Source organism: Oryctolagus cuniculus, chromosome 8 (assembly GCF_964237555.1).
Source record: "Oryctolagus cuniculus chromosome 8, mOryCun1.1, whole genome shotgun sequence".
Taxonomy (NCBI): Eukaryota; Metazoa; Chordata; class Mammalia; order Lagomorpha; family Leporidae; genus Oryctolagus; species Oryctolagus cuniculus.
In genome coordinates this window covers 3,105,615-3,125,236 of record NC_091439.1, presented here as the reverse complement: position 1 = coordinate 3,125,236, position 19,622 = coordinate 3,105,615, and the positions used below count along the sequence as shown (strand labels likewise).

Here is a 19,622-nt window from a genome sequence, read left to right as displayed (position 1 = left end):
AAGATAAGTGTAACTGCCCCCAGTTTATAGACGAGAAAACGGGATCCAAAGAGTTAGGTGACTTCACCCAAGATCACACAGCTAAGAAGGGTAGGGCTGGACCCTCTGTGGGCGACTCTGACTCATGGGCCATGCACTGAGTCCCCTGGGGGCCCCCGTTCTCTCCCTCACTGGAGTGCTCTGCACACTTCCACCACACCAGTCCCCAGCATCCATGGAACCAACTCGCATCTCATTGCCAGGACTCCTCCCCTTCTCACAAAGCTCTCCTCTGTTGTTCTTTTAAAGTGTGCTTGCTTATTTGACTTTGATACACTCTATTAATTCTATAAAATAGGCTTCTGAAAATTACAGTAACAAACTGTGCTCCAAGTCAATACTGTTTTTAAGTTTGCTGCATTTAAAAAAAAAAAAAGTGAACTGAGTTTCTCTTGCACCTGGGCAGGTCCCATCTGTTTATTCCAAGAAGAGCTGGTTTATGCCTGTGTGCCATCACATAATAAATAATGACTTCTTTGGCTGAGGGAGATGTTCCTGAACTGGAACGATTTGGTAAAACCCACATTCCCTCCCTACCACACACAGCAGCTACCCAACAAAGCAGCTCATTATCACAAAACCACCAGCAACATCTCTGAAAACCCTCAAGGGTGCACAACACAGGCTCCCGTACAGAACAGCCATTGGGACCCCACCCAGAGGCCCCTGGGGACCTGGCTCCCTGCCTCACAGCAAAAACAGACCTGGATGTCTTTCCCCAAATCCCCAACTGGGTTGGGGAGCTATTTCTCCTGGGACACCAGCTACCCTCTGAGACCTGGGAGGGAACTGGCAGACAACTAGGAATTCTGCCTGAGCTGCTTGTGGGCAGCACGCAGGCCTCTGGTGAAACGCTGCAGTGGGAGCCCAGGGAGCCAGGCGTATACAACAGGCAATGCAGCAGTGCGGGGCTGCGAGAGGCAGCAGCCGGGCTCCAAGCCCTCAGCACAGCCGGTCCAGCCTCACGCTGCAGGGCTGAGCCACTGGCTCAAGTTCATGGTCACTTACAGTACACTGGATGACAAAACAGAGGAGAGGAGCTTGCAGGCCAGAAACGTAAAGTGACAAACAACAAGGGGAAGGGAACATTAGTTACCACGATTCAATCTATACGCTGTCTATGTTTATTGAACTAGAACACTCTATCTGATAAATATGGACAATTAGTAAGCGTTAATCAAAACTTGTTTTAAATGTCTAACAAGATGGAAATGCTAATTAACCTGATGGGATCAGCATCAACTGAATTCATGTACTGAACACACTCTACCCTATAAATAGGTACAATTAAAATAACAAAATAAAATAAAAGCCATAAAAAAGCTGCTAAGACCCCTACCTTGTTCTCCCCCTAAGATTCCAAATCCCTGCCACTCAGCCCAATTCAAGCTCCATCTCCCATGAGACCTCTTGGCTGCCCCCATCCCTGAGCCCCTGGACTCAGCCCTTATTCTACACCATGGGCACCTGTCAGGTGCGGTCATCCCCATTAAGCTCATGAGAAACCGCCTATGTGATGTGCAGGCCCCTTATCCTGCACACAGCAAAGCTGGGGGTTCAAACCCCAGAACTGCCCGGCTCAAAGGCCCAACTGTGTTCCGCGCTCTGGCTCTATCCCCACACCTCTCTATTCCCTGTGACATCTGGCAGAGGCCCTCAAAGCAAGGCACTTCAAAAGGCTCATGGAAAACAGAATCAGAAGTTATATTTTTATTTGGGTGCAAAAAAAAAAATCCTGAAATCCAGGCATCATTTTTTTTTCCACAAAAAGCATTCCCCATGGACTCTTCAAAGACCCCCTGGTTGCATGGATTTTCAAAAACTTCTGCCCTAATATAAGCGTACCCTTCCCTTCTGCTTGTCACAAATCTCGACGTCCCCTCATACAGTAGGGGCACCAGAAGTGCTGGTTCCGGGAACACAGGAACGGCTGTCTCCAGCAGCGACCCCTTCAGAGGCTGCAGTGCACACACTAAAGTCACTCATGTTTTCTGCCTACACACGCCTACAAAGCACCTTGACCCTAAGTTCAGTGTTGTACAGGGGTACCGTTCGGCACTGGATTTTGAGCTCCTGGGAGACGTTGCCTTTATGAACCTATAAATGAAAAGTGCTGAAACAGACCCAGTGATAAACCTTCATTCACTGTCTTGCTCCGTCCTGCCCAGAAAAAGGACGTAAACACAACAACCTGAGGAAAATCCATGTTTTTGTGTTTTTCTTAAGCCTCAGAACTCTTGAGAAATTTTCCGGGCTCTGAATTCAAGTATTCATGCTGGGAAAGAAGGCAGAGGGGTTACAAGCTGAAGTGCTGGAGCTGGACAGGCGTCAACCTTGGGCAGGTGGGCTGCCTCCAACACCACACCTTTCTCATTTGCAAAACACAGATAACAGCAGTGCACACTTGCTAAGGGGGCTGGGACAGTTCCAGGAATAACTCCCGCACCACACTTAGAACACCTGTCATGAGGCTAGATGCCCACAAACACCAGAAGAATTGCAATGAAGTGCATACAGCAAGGGGCCTTGGGTAAGCGACCTGCCTTAGCAAACTGTATTCTAAGTACTCGCTTCATCCGTCTCCTCTGCTCCGGGTCTGTCATGATTCACCCTGAAAACAATGCAGTCAATAATAACAATAATAATAACAACGACCACCACTAGTAGTGTGTGCATGTGGGTACACATGATTTCCCAAGTGCCAGGCACTGATGTAACCACTTGTACAGACAAGAGCAGGACACACAGCTGAGTGGACTGTGCCATGCTTGGACTGCCCATGTGGAAGGGAGTGCAGCTTGGCGCCCTGGCATGGGACAGTGCCCCATCGTGGCAGGGCCGCCTAGCGCTCACTTTCATGGCACATGAACCAATCCACTAACCTTGGTGCATGTCTACAACACGGGAGACAGAAGGGAAAGCCACTTTGCGAGAGCACCGTGGACCTAAGTCAAAAGCCACCATTTCACGAATTTACTATCAGTGGACAAGCACAGCAGGCGCTCACCAGTGAGCAATTCCTAGCACCAAAAGCTGGGTGACCTGTGCCCGTGTGCCTTGGGAACCCAAAATTAAGGCTGGCCCCGGCACTTGGGACAAACAGCTTCACTTTCCACCATTCCAATGTCAAGGACAACTCCAATGTCCTTTCTGTGTGAAAAGGAAATGAGGTGGCAGACTGTGTAGGACCCAGGAGGACCCAATGTTATGGTCTGCACTGCCTCAATACACAATGAAACAGACCTGGGCTGTTATTTTACTAAGTCAGTCGTAGGTTCAAACGTTTCACCAAAAATCCTAGCAAATGGTTGCCAGATGCACACTAAAAATGACCCCCCAGGGGAAAAGACATGCAGGCATCCACAGTCTCTGTCAGCTCACAGCTGAGCTAAACCACCCCATCCTGCCCAAGGCTCTGTACCCACCATTCTGGGCTTAGGCTCGGCTCCCAGCCAGGAAGAGGAGAGAGAGGGAGCCGGATGTTCTGGTTGCTGCTGCTGGCTGGTGTTTTGGGGAGAAAGCAGTGGGATTCCTTTGTGCACATGGATCCACATCACTTTCGGGGTGCACTGACTCTTGAAGGAATCCAAAACATTTCATCAGCGGGAAATAGTAACAAAAACTATAGACAACCTTCACACACAAGTTACTCCTCCCCTTGCCCTGTTCCCTAGGCAGTACTGACCTAGACCTGGATGGGAAAACTGCAAAAATCAGAAGGCCTGGTTGTAAAATCCCACCTCTGGGATTCGATGTCTGAATTTTCTGAATCCAGAGACGTGGTGCCAAAGAGGAAGCCCGCAGGTAAGATTTAGGGTGTATAAGGCGCTGAATTTCTTTTAACTGTGGCTAATTTTTACTTCACAGATTAAATGTGTTTTGTTTGTCACTGTAATTAAATTTCACTGGCAACCTGAAACTATGATGTTCACCTACGCATCCGCAAACAAGATGGCGGCATGTTGGGTAATCATGTTTGCTTGCATACCTTGTTGGCGTTCTTCCACCAACTAGAAAATTATACCTGAAAAATAAAAGCACCTTCACTGTCTTCAATAATCTCAAGGCTGATAACTTCATTCAAATTAGAAATAAGAGGTCTTTTCAAAACCTCACACAGAAGCAAGATGCCTTTCACAGCCCACACCCCGTGGACTGTGAGGAAAGATGTTTTAAAGGTGGAAGGCAGGGGCAGGCATCATGCACAGCAGGTTAGGTCACCACTGGAGACGCCCTGCACGCCACCCTGGAGTGCCTGCTTTGAGTCCTGACCACTCAGCTTCCTGCTAATGCATCCTGGGAAGCAACAGACAACGGCTCAAGTGATTGCGTCCCTGCCACCCTTGTGAGAGACCCGGATGAAGTTCCTGGCTACCGGCTTTGGCCTGGCCCAGCCCTGGCTGCTGTAGGCGTTAGGTAAGTACATCAGTGATAGAAGAGCTTTCTCGGTCTTTACCTCCCTCTGTTCTGCCTTTCAAGGAAATTAAAATAAATAATAAAAGTTTTAAGTGAAGGTGGCTCCATTTAAAAGAGGATTCCTTGAGAAACAACTACCTATTTATGAAATACACGAATTTTAAACCGATGAAAGAAAAAAATAAGCTCCAGTAAAGACACACGCAAAAAATGTTTAAAATACTACATCAAAACCATACATTTGAGGGTTTAAAAGCTTTAAAAGGGGCCGGCGCTGTGGCATACTGGGTAAAGCCACTGCCTGCAGTGCTAGCATCCCATGTGTGTGCTAGTTTGAGTCCCAGCTGCTCAACATCCTATCCCGCTTTCTGTTATGGCCTGGGAAAGCAGCAGAAGATGGTCCAAGTTCTTGGGCCTCTGCACTTGAATGGGAGATCCAGAGAAACTCTTGGCTCCCAGCTTTGGATTGGCACAGCTCTGGCCATTGCAGGCATCTGGGGAGTGAACCAGTGGATGGAAGACTTCTCTCTGCCTCTGCCTCTCCGTAACTCTGCCTTGCAAACAAATAAATCTTAAAAAAAAAAAAAAGCTTTGAAAAATCATATATTTGAGCATCAAGATAGACAACACAATGACCCTAATTCTTAAAGTTCCTATAAATGCTTAACTCTGAAGTTACTGAAGAGCAGTTCCGGCTCCATCATTTAAGGCTGTTTTCACGTATTTTCAGGCCCGCAGTAACGTTTTTCCACACAACAGTGCTCCTTTCCGTTCAAGTCTTCCCCGTTGAGAGCTCAGGAAGTGAAATTTCTGCCCCCATAAGGACGGAACCACGGTCAAAGACTGCCAGCCAGGATCCGCTATGCAGAGGAGGCCCCTAGTGGTGAGGCCGCCGCTCACCCAGGCTCCATGCCTCACAGCCCACTCCACCAGGGCAAAATCGACCGGTAATAAAGTCTACCTGAGCGTTGCCGCTTTAATAACCTCCATTAGCTCCAATATATGGTAGGGCCATCATTCGAAATCCCAAGGTCCTTCCATCGGGGATATAAAAAGAAGACAGGAGCTAAAGAACAACCTCATCACAGGCTGTATTTCAAATCCACAACCAGGTACTGGGCCCTTAGCCCCGCCAGGTGTGGGGAGCCAGGGGAAATAAACAGCAGAGGTGACCACACTCCCGACACAATGACACCACACAGAGGACACAGCCGGGAGCAGCCAGAGCCTGGAAGGCACAGCGCACCATCACAGGACCACCAGAAAAACCCTCCAACATTGTCTGCCCCAACCCCAAGGTCTCAGCTCAGGACCATCCAAGGCCTCTACAGAGCAGCGTCTGTCACTTCCCAGCCAATGATGCATGGGTGGGTGAACAGAAAGCAAGACTGTACAGAGAGTACGTATTTATTTGTTAATGTCGAAACGCCAAAAACAAGAGACGTCCATTATCTCATTCTCCCAAATGGCTCTACAAGGCGGAGAGAACTGCTGGCATTTTACAATTAGGGGCACCAGGGCCAGTGCTGTGGCATAGCAGGTACAGCTGCCACCTGAGACCCAGCATCCCACATGGGCACCAGTTCTTGTCCCGGCTGCTCCACTTCTGATCCAGCTCCCTGCTAATGCGACTGGGAAAAGCAGCAGAAGACGGCCCAAGTGGTTGGGCCCCTGCCACCCACGTGGGAGACCTGGAAGAAACTCCTGGCTCCTGGCTTCAGCCTGGCCCAGCCACAGCCATTGCAGCTATCTGAAGAATGAACCAGCAGGTGGAAGATCTCTCTTTCTTCCCCCTCTCTCTAACTCTTTCAAATAAATAAACTTTAATAATAACAATAATAGTAAAGAATTAGGACAAGAATTAGGAGAAGGGCGGGTGACTTGCCCCTGGTGGTTCCGTTAACACGTGGGAGACACTGCTCAGAGCCCAAGCCGCAGGGACAGCAGAGCCCAACTCATTTCATAACACACCAGGGAGACTCCCAGAGCTCTGAACCCCATTAACAGGGCTGACAAAGAGACAGAGTAGACTGCAAACACAAACAGAAAGCATTTCAATCTGTGTTTCGGAAGTGCAGACCGTGTGACAGCTCAATGCAGTGCAAATGTTACCCGTTTATGGGGTCCCTGCAGCAGGACATTCCCCAGGGACGCAAAGCACGCCCCTCGCTCACATTTTGCACAACTGCTCAAGTCACCTGCCATGCTCATCTTCCCTTTCTGCTTCTATTTTCGAGTCCTTCTAGGACTTTTCTCCTCCCGATTAGCAACACACATTTCTAGTCTTAACACGTGACATCGCCGTTCTTTATGACATAGGCCTAGCTAACGACGCGGCAGCAAACACCGGGCCAAGGCTTTGACACCAGAAGAAAAGCGGAGTTTGGGAAACACACGCACCTCGGGACTTGTTAGGACTTCACGTGTTCGCCACTGCCCAGGGCTCGCTGTCCCGGCACGCGCAGTGCTCTCGCCCTCGCCTGCTCGCCCACTATTCTTTCCCTGCCCATGGAAGAAGAGGGAACTTCGAAAACACCGACGGGGGCGCAGGTGCAGGAAACGCGGCAGAAACATAGGAGTTTGCCGTGGCTGGATGCAGCTCCCCTCCTGCTCCCGCCGCCACCCCCAGCCTGGGACCGTGCCCTGGAGCAGCCCCCGACCCTGGAAGCACCGGGCCCCGGCCCCGAGCATCCCCGCGAGCTGCGCCCCTCGGACGCTCCCGCCGGACCCTGGCCCCAGGCAGGGCACGGCGCCCGCGCGCCGCCCTCTCCACTGCAAAGTCGCCGCGTGGGCTCGCGCAAAGGCCACTTTTCCGTGGATCTGCAGAAAAGTCACGGAACAGCGAAAGGTCGGGGGAGCCCCGCGGAACCCGGGTCCCTACCCGGCCACCTCGCCCGCGTCGCCGCGCGTGCGTCCACCTGAAGGCGCCGCGCCCTCGGCGGGCCCGCGCCGCCCGGCGCCCTCCACCTCCGCGGGCAGCGAGCGAGTGAGCGAGGCCGGGCGCGGCACCGACCTCCCCAGTGCGGAGCCGGCCCGCGGACGCCGCGCGGGGCTGCGCTGAGGCGGCGAGCGGCCCCGACGCCCCCGCGCGCGTGCACTGCGCGCCACACCCGCCGGCCCCGGGAAGGGACCCGCACTCACCCCGAGGCGCCCCGCGGGCTGCCCGCTCGGCGCCCGCCGCCGCCGCTGCTGCTGCCGCTGCTGCTGCCGCCGCCGCCGAACTTTCCCTCCTGCGCGGCTGCCGCGGGCTCGGCTCCACCTCCCGCTCCGGCAGCCGCGGAGCCTCCAGGGGCCCGGGGGGCGGGGAGCGGCGGCTCGGGCGGGCGGGCTGAACCGCGGCCAAGCCCCAGCGCCCGCCGCCCGCCGCGTGTGGGAGCCGCGGGGGCCGCGAGCGCGCGCGGCGACGGCGGCGGCGGCGGCCGGGTGGGGTCGCGCCGGGCGGCGCCTCAGGTTCCCCCGGCTCGCTTTCTGAGGCGCGTCCCCCGCGCCGTCGGAACGGGGCTGCCCGGCGAAGCCTGGCCCTCAGCGGGGCTGCGCTCCGGGGGCGGGGCAGCTCCGCGCGTGACCGGGGCCAGGGGGTCCCTGCGCTGGGGAGAAGTTGAGGGAAGGGCGTGGGACGGCGCGTGGCCAGCAGAGGGGGCGAGGTTGGCCGGCCGCCCGTGCCGCCGGCGTGGACGCCTTGCCTTCAGGACCCCGCGCCCCGGCCCTGTGTTTCCTGTTCGCTCGCTGGGCTGCGCACCCTTTCGTGGGCCTGCTGATTTTCCCCAAACTTTGTCAATGGCTCTGTGGAGCCCTAATGCTGCAGCGGCTGCGTTGGCAGCTGGAGCGCTCGTATTCACAGGGAGGTCGGCAACCAGGGTAGCTCCCGGGAGCCCCCGACTACGGGTGAGCGGCGGCTGCAGGGACCCCTGGCGGCCGCTGGGCGGCCTTGGCGAGAGGGGGAGAGTGGAAGAACGGAAAGAGCCGAGAGCCCGGACACGCAGGCTCCCCTCCCCCGGTTGCTGGGAAGTCTGTGGGGGTGGGAGTAGGGGGTCCAAGAGCCCGAGAGTCTCGGAATAACTGGAGGAGGCTGGACGAGGTCGGCGTCGACCTCAGATGCAGCGAAGCAACTGGCAGAGGCCCCATGACCAAGCCATGGCACAACCAGAGCTGGATCCCAGTCCCGTAATCCCTGACGCGGGTTGCCTTCCACTGCTGGACCACCAGGAGTGTCCGCAGGCCCCTCCGGGGGACTTGAGGGCACCACACTTTATGTGGGCACCAGACAGTAGGAGTGGAGCAATGGGGACAGTCTCGAAGCAGCTGGCTTTCCGTTGAACGCCCTTTTATGCAGACAGCAAGCCTTGCCTCCTCTCGCCAGGACTGGCCAGGAGGCTGGGTTCCCGCCCCCACACTCCCACTGAGTTGCCCACCCCAGTGTCGTAAGGGCCCCACAGCAATTGAGATCTGGGGAAGAAGACAAAAAGCAGGTGTCTTCCAGATGAATGGAAATGTGCAATGCGGATTCTGCTACGGCCCCAAAGGCTCATGGGAACAGAGGCTATGAGGAGTTGACACCGAATGCCTATGGCCATAGGCAGTGCGAGTCCTCAGCGGCAGATCAAATGACAATCCCCCTTTGCCGGTGGCGGGCATCACATGGAGGTGGGCATAAGTTAAGAGTTGCATAAAGTTCAGGCCAGGACACCACACGCCTCCATGGGGTTGCTAAAGTGTTGGTTTTCTTTCTTCTGCGGAAGCGTCTCCCTTCTCCACCCACTGATGTCTCCAGAATTGTGTCCTAGGGGCTAAGCCTGGGTTGTGGTTTGCAGCCAGGCTGGTAAACTGGAGTACAGGCTGTGGTGGTCCAGCGTTGATGGGCACTGTCAGACTCAGAGCCTGGATTATGTTCACCACCTCCAAAAGGTGGCGGAGGTGGAGGGAGATCACTTCAGGCCTGATTACATTTCCCATAGGGGCTTTGAACACACGTTTGAAGGTGCCTGAAGGGGCCAGCGCTGTGGCACAGGGGGTTAAAGTCTCAGCCTGCAGCTCTGGCAGTCCATTTGGGCGCCAGTTCGAGTCCTGGCTGCTCCTCTTCTGATCCAGCTCTCTGCGATGGCCTGGGAAAGCAGTAGAAGATGACCCAAGTCTTTGGGCCCCTACACCCACGTGGGAGATCAGGAAGGAGCTCCTGGCTCCTGGCTGCGGACCAGCACAACTCCGGCAGTTGCAGCCATCTGGAGAGTGAACCAGCAGATGGAAGACCTCTCTCTCTCTCTCTCTCTCCCTCTCTCCCCCCCCCACCTCTCCTTTCTGTGTAACTCTTTTGAATAAATAAAATAAATCTTTTTTTTTTTTTTAAAAGGTGCCTGAAGACACCACTTCCACCTTTTCCCATGTGGACGATGACATCGCAGCATCACAGTGTGCCTGTCAATATGTGCAGATCAATGTATACCAAGGCCCATGCAGCCAATTCTAGCTGACGGTTTGGCGTCCTTCAGCATGTTTGACAACCATTAATAATGTGGAAAAATAAGGAAGTCAAAAAAATGGTCATATACAACTGAAACTAGATGACGTCATACTGTAAGAAAAGGTAGATTTTTCTGGATGAGCTAACCGGCAAGATAACGTAATGCTCTTTGGATTATCTGAGGGGAGCCACCCTTTGCAAGCAGTGCCAGGGGCTTGCTCAGTCTCTGGCATCAGGACCAGTAGCAGAACGTGAGGGCAAAGAGCTGCCAGCCGGCCTTAGAGATGCCTGGCACGGCAGAGACAGCATAGCCAGCAGATGGCTGGGCCCCCTGGGAACCCCAGAGACCCCAGGACCAGAATACCAAGGTTGAACACCAAACTCAGACGTAAAAACTACTTTTTAAGACTTAGTCAACCCCCCCCCAAAAAAAAAGAACCAGAAGATTTCCTACATAGATTTTAGCTGTTAACTACAGTATTCTTAGATAGTTAAACACATAATTATGCACATGGTGATTTAGGATTCAAATATGTTATTTCAGTCTCAGGACATAATAGATACATTCATATGGTGCTGGAAATGTAGTAACAGTAAGGAAATATATAGAAAGTTCTGGAAATACATAAAGTCTTGATGCCGGAAATGACTTTATCCTCTTGAGAGGGAAGGAAGTCCCTAGAAAAATATATTTTAGAACAATACATCAAGTGGCAACTTCTATCTGTGAAATTTCTTTAGTGACTTGTTTCAAACATTTACTACCTATTAAGCTTTAAGTGTGGAAGAATTTCGTAGAGCTCAAGATCTTCCGGAGATTTCTCAGCCTCCCCGGGATCCTTGAGAGCCTTGACCCAGAGCCACCCAGGAGCTGAAACAGCAGTTGTGAAATGCATTCATTAAAAGTGAATTGCCTTACTTTCTGAGAGACACACTCTGCTTTCAATACAGTTCTAACCACCCGGGTTATCTGATTGCTTAGATCACAGCAAATCTGCTGTGAAGTCAGAGATAGCTCGTTAGATTAACAAGATTCCCTATACTCGAGTCACGATGACAACCAGACAGTGTTTCCGTGGGTGGTGAGTCACTGAGATAGGATCTCACTGCATTGCATATAGAGTACTTAGGGAACCCTGAAAATGCAAAGTGTACTTCCAAATGAGGTTTCATCTCACAGCAGCAACATAGGTAAAGTTTGACCCCAAGAGGTAAAGTGGTTTATTCTAGAAAAAAAAAAAAGTCACCCATGTTCAAGACCTCATTCCAAATACATGAGCAGTTCAATTAACAATTGCTCCCGCTCGTGGTGCCTGCAGCCAATGTTGGAGCACCGGTTGGAGTCCCAGCTGCTCTACTGACAATCCAGCAATGGAGACGACTCAGGTGCTTGGACCCCTGCCAGCCCTGTGAGAGACCCAGATGGGGTTCCTGGCTCCTGGCTTCGGCCTGGCCTAGACCTGGCTGTTGTGGGCATTTGGGGAGTGAACCAGAGGATGGAACCCCCCCCCCCTTTCTCTCTCTCTCTCTCTCTCTCTCTCTCTCTTCTTTGTCTCTCCCTCTCTCTTTGTCACTCTGCCTTACTAAATTAGGATATTCAAAATATGTGTTTGTTGACTAAGGAAGGGATGCATTTAATGTCTGGATGTTCTGCCTCAACAACTTGAAATATACTACTTGAAATAAATTAGCTGTTCCGGACTGTTATTAAATGTACACTCTCCATCATTCAAGCTCTCTCTCTGTTAGGTTAGTTTTTGGAGAACTAAGAGGAGGAAATGGGCCCCTCTCATTGCACAAGGCCAGCTCTCTCCTGCAAGTGACAGGTGATGGGCCAGTACTCTGCTGCTCTACTGTTAACAGGCCAAGTGAGAGCTCACATATCAGCCAAGCATTTCACAGGTTAACCTTCCCGTCCTCCCTCGGTGCTTTGCTCATCTCCACTGCCCCATCTGGGAAGAAGCAAAAGAGTTAGAGAGGGAGCCACAGAGATACGGGAGGAGTGAGGTAGCAGGAACTCAGCCTGCCCCGACATAGAATCCAGATACCTGGACACAGATCTGCTTGAAACAGTCTTTTATGTGTACAGAAGGACTGGTGTGTGGGTCTGGCTGTCCCAGGTCTCTATTTGTAATGACCATACTGACTTTCAAATATCTTCACTTTTATAATGCAAGACTTTATAGTTGAGAAAAGGAGTCCTTTTTCATTTTTAATTTTTAAATTCTGCTGCATAGTCTATTTTATTTAGTTGTGTTTTTTTTTTTTTACTATTATTAGTATTATTCGTTGGAGAGATAGAACAAGACAAAGGGAGAAAGAGAGATACCACCCACTCACTGGTTCACTCCCCAAATTCCCCCACAGTGGTTGAGGCTGTGTTGGGCTGAAATTAGAGCAAACTCAGTCTGGGTCTCCCACATGGGTGGGAGGAATCCAACCCCTTGAACCATCACCTGCTGCCTCCCAGGCTCCGTGTTGGCGGGAAGCTGGAATCAGGAACAGAGCCAAATATCAAACCCAGACTTTCCGATGTCCAGACAGGCACCCCAACCACCAGCTTCACTGCTAGGCAAAACGCCCACCCTGAGGCTATTTTAAATTATTATTATCTTTCCGAGCATTGTTAACAATTTTAAAAAATATTCATTAATTTGAAAGGCAGAGTGACAGAGAGAGGGAGAGACACAGAGAGAAAGATGTTTACCATCCACTGGTTCACTTCCCAAATGGCTACCAAGGTCAAAGCTGGGCCAGGCTACAGCCAGGAGCTCCATCTGGGCCTCTCATGTGGGTGCAGGGGCCCAAGTACTTGGGCCATCTTCTGCTGCCTTCCCGGGTGCATTAGCAGGGGGCTGGATTGGGAGTGGAACAGCCAGCACTCATATGGGGTGATGGCATCACAGGCAGCAGTTTAACCCGCTGAACCACAAGGCCAGTGCCCTTATTAGCATCTTTTAAAAATAGCTTATGTGTTATTTAAGTCAATGTCTGCAAAACTGTGCCACTTTCAGAACTCCCTCTCTGCCCTTTCACAGCTATAAATACACACCATGGTAAGTTCAACATTAATGAAACAGTATGTTTGAACAACACACCTTATTCTAAAATTTTCATCATGGATAGTAGAAATTGGATGCATAGGGGCTGGCACTGTGGCATGGAGGGTTAACGCCCTGGCCTGAAGTACTGGCATCCCATATGGATGCCGGTTTGAGACCCGGCTGCTCCACTTCCGATCCAGCTCTCTGCTATGGCCTGGGAAAACAGTAGAAGATGGCCCAAGTACTTGGGCCCCTGCACCAGTGTGGAAGACCAGGAGGAGGCTCCTGGCTCCTGGCTCCTGGCTTCAGATCAGCGCAGCTCCAGCTGTTGCGGCCAACTGGGGAGTGAACCATCGGATGGAAGATCTCTCTCTCTCTCTCTCTCTCTCTGCCTCTCCTCTCGGTGTAACTGACTTGCAAATAAATAATTTTTTTTAAAAGAAATTGAATGCATAAAGGTGCACTCAAGGGACACTCAAGTGGGGTAAAGCCACTGCCTGCAGCACTGACATCCTCTGTTAAGTTCTGGTTCAAGTCCTGGATGCTCCAGTTCTGATCCAGCTCCCTATTAACATGCCTAAGAAAGCAGTGGAGGATAGCCCAAGTACTTGGGCTCCTGCCATCCATGTGGGAGACCCGGATAAAGTTCCAGTCTCCCAGTTTCAGCCTGGCCAAGCACCAGCCATTGTGGCCAGTTGGGGAGTGAGCCAGAGGATGGAAGCTCTCTCTCTCTTCTCTCTCTCTCTCTCTCTCTCTCGGCCTCTCATGTAATTTTATTTAAAAAATTTGAAATTATGATGCAAAAAACAAGGGTTCTCCATTGCAGAAACAGGAGGCTTTCTTATGTTCCTGTGTATCTGACCCCTGTGCACAGCGGAGACCCACTGGGGACGGCTGCACATGTGCAGCTGGGGAGAGGTCTGTTCCCCAACCCAATGGCGCCAGCCTTGCTTCTCGTGCTGTGTGACCCGGGCCCGGCTTCTCTGCAAACACAGCCAGAACATGTTTTAGTCAAATCATTACTCACCCAGCAACAGTACGTTAGGCACTTACTCTGCGCCAGGCACCGTGGGGACTTCTGAAATGACTAAGGAACCTGATATCTAGTAGGAAAGATGGAATGCAGGATCTATAGGAATCCAAAGGAGCCAAGTGAAATGTCTGCAAGCCACTTCACGGTAGAAGTGTCTTTAGGGGCATATGCCTGGCCTACTGGTTAAGACACTGATTAAGGCCCACCTGACCCACACAAGAGCACCTGGCTTCAATTCCAGCCTCTGACTCCTGACTTTAGCTTCCTATTATGGCACACCCTGGGAGGCATGACTCAAGTACCTGGGTCCTTGCCATCCATGTGGGAGACCTGGATTGAGTTTCCAGCTCCCAGCTTCATCCTGACCCAGCCCAGCCATGGCAGGCATTTGGAGGGCCAACAAGAGGATGGGATGTATCTCCATCCCTCTCTCTCTCTCTCTGCTTTTCTGCCTCTCAAATAAATGATTTTCTAAATTTTAGAATTAAAAAATAAATTATATTTTTTAAACTAGACAAAGAACTTTATTAACCTTTGTTTTAACCTTTGTTTCCAGGCTTCATTAGTTGCAAAGAATGAATTGTATCTATGCAAAAACTGAAAAGAGCTGTAGTGTCTGAGGGTCTTGCGCTTAAAAATATTAAAGATCGGGCAGGCACTGTGGCATAGAGAGTTGAGCCGTCACCTGCAGTGCCAGCATCCTATATGGGTGCCGGTTTAAGTCCTGGCTGCTCGACTTCTGATCCAGCTCCCTACTAATATGCCTGGGAAAGCAGTAGAAGATGGCCCAAGTGCTCGGGTCTCTGCACCCACATGGGAGACCCAGAAGAAGCTCCTGGCTCCTGGCTTCGGTCTGACCCAGCTCTGGCCATTGCAGCCATTTGCAGGGGCAAACCAGCAGGTGGAAAATCTTTCTCTCTCTCCCTCTCTCTCTCTCTCTCCCAACTCTGCCTTTCAAATAAGATAAATAAATCTTTTAAAATATATTAAAAATCTAGATTGGATCAGATCCATAATCAAAACAACTTCGGAAAGCAGTCACAAGGTAAAACAGCAACTCCAAAAACCTTTTCCAAGATTTACCTTCTTCAGAGGATGTTGCCGTTCCGCTTGCCTCCATTCTTGGAAGCCTCTCCCCAATGCTCTAGAAGATCTGGAACTATATCATCACCTCCCCAGGAGTAAGGGGTGCCTCCCATGCACAGATCGTGTGGTGGCCTTCTAGTGGTCTGCACCAAACTGGCATGGGGGGCATGGCAGCGTTGCTCTCCGCTGCTCTGTCTCTGCAGGCCCTGTAATGGGGGGATTGTTTGCTGCCCGAGAAGGCTGAACTCTGGGCTTGCTTTGTAATTGTATTTCCCTCCTCAACGCCAGAGACCTTGTTGACCCCTAGCTCCTTTAAGGAGACTGAAGGGCCGCCACCTGCAACACCGCATCCCATGTGGGCCCTGGTTCAAGTCCCGGCTGCTCCACTTCCGATCCAGCTCCCTGCTAATGCACCTGGGAAAGCAGCGGAAGACGGCCAAGTGCTTGGGTCCCTGCACCCATATGGCAGACTTGGATAGAGTTTCTGGCCTCTGGCTTCCCCCAACCCAGCCCCCTTGAGGCCATCTGGGGAGTGAACCAAAGCAGATGGAAGATCTCTGTCTCTCCCTCTCTCTCTGTAACTCTGCCTTTCAAATAAAGAAAGAAAAATGTTTACCAGAAAAAAGAAAAAGAAAAAAGGAGATGACCTTTTTTTTAATTATCTGCTGTAGCTGTCCTGGGAACTACCTTCTTCCTGCTGCAAGCAATTCACTTGCTCCCATGCACCCTTGTGCCTGCAGCTTGTTAAGATTTTCCTAGTCCCAGGGGAAACGGGACCACGCAGGGGTCTGGGACTGGTGCTCAGCAGATTCTGGGCAAAGAGATCTTGAAAAGGAAGTAGGACTTTGATGGGCAGAAAAAAATAGAGGGAGTGGCATTCAGAAAGCAAGGCATGACCAGAGAAGCAGAGATGGGGAAGTCGCACGTCCCGAAAACGCTGAGCCGAAGTGAGCGGAACCTCGGCCATGTAAGCGCCTGTGAGTGGCCTGGGTCTGGCTCACGGGGAAATGAGGAGGAATTCAGCACACGAGCTGGCGGAGCAGGAGCTGGTGCCGGTGAGCCGACACCGTTGGTCCAGCAAGCAGCCATGCTTTCCTCCGTGCACAGACGCGGTTATCTCAGCAGTGAGAACGCGAAGGCTGAGTGAGAAGAGGGAATGCGGGCCGTGAGAGGGCGGCGCTGAGAGCCCATCCAGGGGAACCTCCGGTTCTGGAGACAGGCGCAGAGGATTTCGTAAAGGCGAGGCAGGAAGGCGTGGTGCGAACTGGGGAACTGTGACGAGGGGGTGGGATTCAGGCGAGAACCGGGCTCAGGAAACAGCTGAGTCACTGGAACTGGTTTTCAGAGGCTGTTTCGGGAAAGCTCATCCTGCAACGTGGCGCTCCGAAGGGGCCAGAGTGGACGAGGAAGGCTGCAAGACACCACGGGTGAGCAGATAGAGTACGAAGTCAGGATGTACGAAAAGCAAAATGTGCTTGTGTCTTACGTTTGTGTTATTAGCTCCCTGCTAATGCGCCTGGGAAACCAGCAGCAGATGGCCCACGCCTTTGAGCCCCTGCAGCCATGTGGGAGACCTGGATGGAGCTCCTAGCTCCTGTGTGGCCATTTAGGGAGTGAACTACTGGAAGGAAGATTTCTCTCTCTGTCTCTCCCTGTCTCTCTGTAACTCTGCCTTTCACATAAATAAAATTAAAAAAAGAAAGAAAGAAAAAAGAAAAGAAAAATAGGATTGAAAAATAAGTTGGGGCCAGTATTGGTTAAGCTGCCACTTTCAAAGCCAGCATCCCATATTGGAATGCTGGTTCAAGTCCCAGCTGCTGCCCTACTTCCCATCCAACTAACGAGCCTGGGAAGGCAGCAGAAGATGGCTCAAGTCCTTGGTCCCCTGCCACCCACACGAGAGACCACGATGGAGTTCTTGGCTGGTGGCTTCAGCCTGGCCCAGACCTGGCCAATGTGGCCATTTGGGGAGTGAACCAGCAGATGGAAGATCTCTCTCCTGCTGTCTCTGCCTTTCAAATATAAATAAGCAAATTCTTAGAAACAGTTAAAAAGGAAAAGAAGTATTTTGGTGCAAAAAATCTCTTATGTCCATGCACAGTATTTTTCATAATCCATATTTCTGTGAATTTTTGAAGACCCCCTCAATAATAGCATACCTCATCTTAGCCCTTAGACTCTCTTCACAGGGACTGCACAGAGCCAGATCATTGAAACACCAGCCAGGCAGCTTCTGAGAGTGACAGTCTACAAGAGGAAACAACAAGAGGAGACTAACACATCCCTGAAATAAATTGGAAGTAGAGCCCCAGCTAGCCAGAGTACAATGTAATTTGTCTCACTACTCTAGAAATAGACATTTGTGAAATAGACATTCTGGAGTTAGCAAGCAAACAACACACACACACACACACACACACACCCCTATCTGTGCCCATTATTTTGGCAATGTATCTGTGCCCAACAGTAATTTGTTGTCTTCTAGAAAAATTCTGAAATCAAATGATATGGGGCCTGGTGCTTGCTGAAGTGAATGAATTTTTTACTCTCCAGTATTTTAAATCCTTTGATATACCTCTAATATGTCGTGCAGTCCAGAAAATCACAATAGAAAAGAAGAGCACAAGCATGAACCGCAGAATAATGGGAATAATGGGAAGCAAATCCATCAGCAGCCAATGAAGCGAATTAAGTGACTGTATGCAACACTCATGGCCACAAATTAGTTCCATCCCACTCCCACCAACTACCTGCAGAGCAATTATTAAACAGCGCCATGCGGGTGGAGTTGTGCTACCAGCTTGCTTGGAGTACTCACACGACAAACACCGGAACCACTCCAACGTCCTTATTACCAAAAACAAGGAAAACACCTTGGCAGTTAAGCACGAGCAGGCATCTGGCCTAGTGGTTGAGGCCCATATCCCACATCAGAGTGTCTGGGTTTGAGTCCCAGTTCTGGTCCCAACTCCAGCTTCCTGCTAATTGGATCCTGGGAGGCAGCAGGTGCTGGCTCAAGTTCTTGGGTCCCTGACACCCATGATGAAGACCTGGCTTGAGTTCCTGGCTGCCAGCTCCAGCCTCTGCACCCAGCCCCAGGTGTGGCAGGCATTTGGGGAGTGGACCCGTAGAGTTGAGCTCTGTCTTTCAGACTCTCTCTCTCGCTCTCTCTCTCTCTCTCTGTAACTCTGTCTTTCAAATGAATAAATAAATCTTTAAAAATGAATAAATCTAATGGACTCTTAAAGAATGCTTTTGTTAGTTTGTGCCAAACTCTTGTTATCTACAGCCAACCAGTGATTGCAGTGGATGAGCCAATGTAGCTCCAACATGAGTGTTGGTTAATAATTTCATTTATATTAATGAAGGAAAAAAGGACACATCTTTGATTAGTCACACCTCAGTCATAAGTGGCAACAGACATTTCTTGATTGAATTTGACGATATTTTTTGTATATTGGGGGAATATTTATTCAATTTTATACTACCCATAATGGAATACCTATGGGCCTGACATACTTTAATCTACATTGTTAGCATTCTTGCCATCACTGTCTAGATGAACAAAGCAGTAAACCAAGACTGGGCCGTTTTTGTCAATTTTCTTGGTGCCAATAGCCCACTTGGAAACGGTCAAGCTACCCCTGCTGAGAGCTGGGAAGAGGTGCACCAGTATATACTGTTTCCACCATACAGACAACACTCACAGTTTCAACAGCATAGATAACAATAAAGTGTAGTAAACTTAATGGAAAGTGGAGACTTTTGAATATTTATTACTTTTGTTTTTAACATAATGTATGTAATTTGATACTGACACAATCGACTTTGCATGCTTTTTAGTAATTGGCTCCTAAAATTCCTTGAAATCTAGCAGTGGGCTCTTAGGAACCAACATAAATCATTGCCAACACAGCTGCTGGCTCTATTCAGGCGGTAAGGAATTAGGCTTTCTGGTGTTAGGGGTCGGGCATCTGCATTTTTAACACCTCCTGAAATGACTCCTCTGTAAGACACTAGCAGAGACTCTCATTACGATTCCACTTCTTTTTAGCTAGTGTTTGTGTCCCCTCAAAAAGCCATGTGCTAGAACACAGTCCCAGAGTGATGGTGCTAGGAAAAAGGAGATTAAGAGGGGCTTTGTGGGGTGAGTAGACAGGAGGTGGAGTCCTCATAGACAGGACTGATGCCCTTGCGGATGAGACCTGGGAGAGCCCCAGGACGCAGCTAGAAACTGCCACCTACTGGAGCCAGCACTGTAGTGCAGCAGGTGAACCCACTGCCTGCAATCCTGCCATCCCATGTAGGCACAGGTTCGAGTCCCGGCTGCTCTACTTCCAATCCAGCTCTCTGATAATGTGCCTTGGGAAAGCAGCAGAAGATGGCCCACGTACTTGGACCCCTGCACCCACATGGGAGATATGGATGGAGTTTCAGACTCTTGGCCTAAGCCACTTGGCCCAACCCTGGCTGTTGCAGCCATTTGGGGGAATGAACCAGTGATCGATTCTCTCTCTCTCTCTCTCTCTAACTCTGCTTTTCAAAT

The 19,622-nt window shown here is 50.7% G+C and overlaps 1 protein-coding gene across 1 annotated transcript in view; it reads right to left on the bottom strand.

The window, feature by feature from the left end:
* Positions 1–9,944, bottom strand: part of LOC138843459 (POLG alternative reading frame-like) — a 237,685-nt gene extending 227,741 nt beyond the window's left edge. The window contains exons 1-3 of the mRNA XM_070047307.1: positions 9,925–9,944; positions 8,195–8,382; positions 7,597–7,900 (exon numbers count right to left, since the gene is read on the bottom strand). Of these exons, the coding sequence (XP_069903408.1) occupies positions 7,597–7,900; positions 8,195–8,382; positions 9,925–9,944 (512 nt within the window). The remainder of the gene's footprint in view (positions 1–7,596; positions 7,901–8,194; positions 8,383–9,924) is intronic.
* Positions 9,945–19,622: the final 9,678 nt, after the last annotated feature.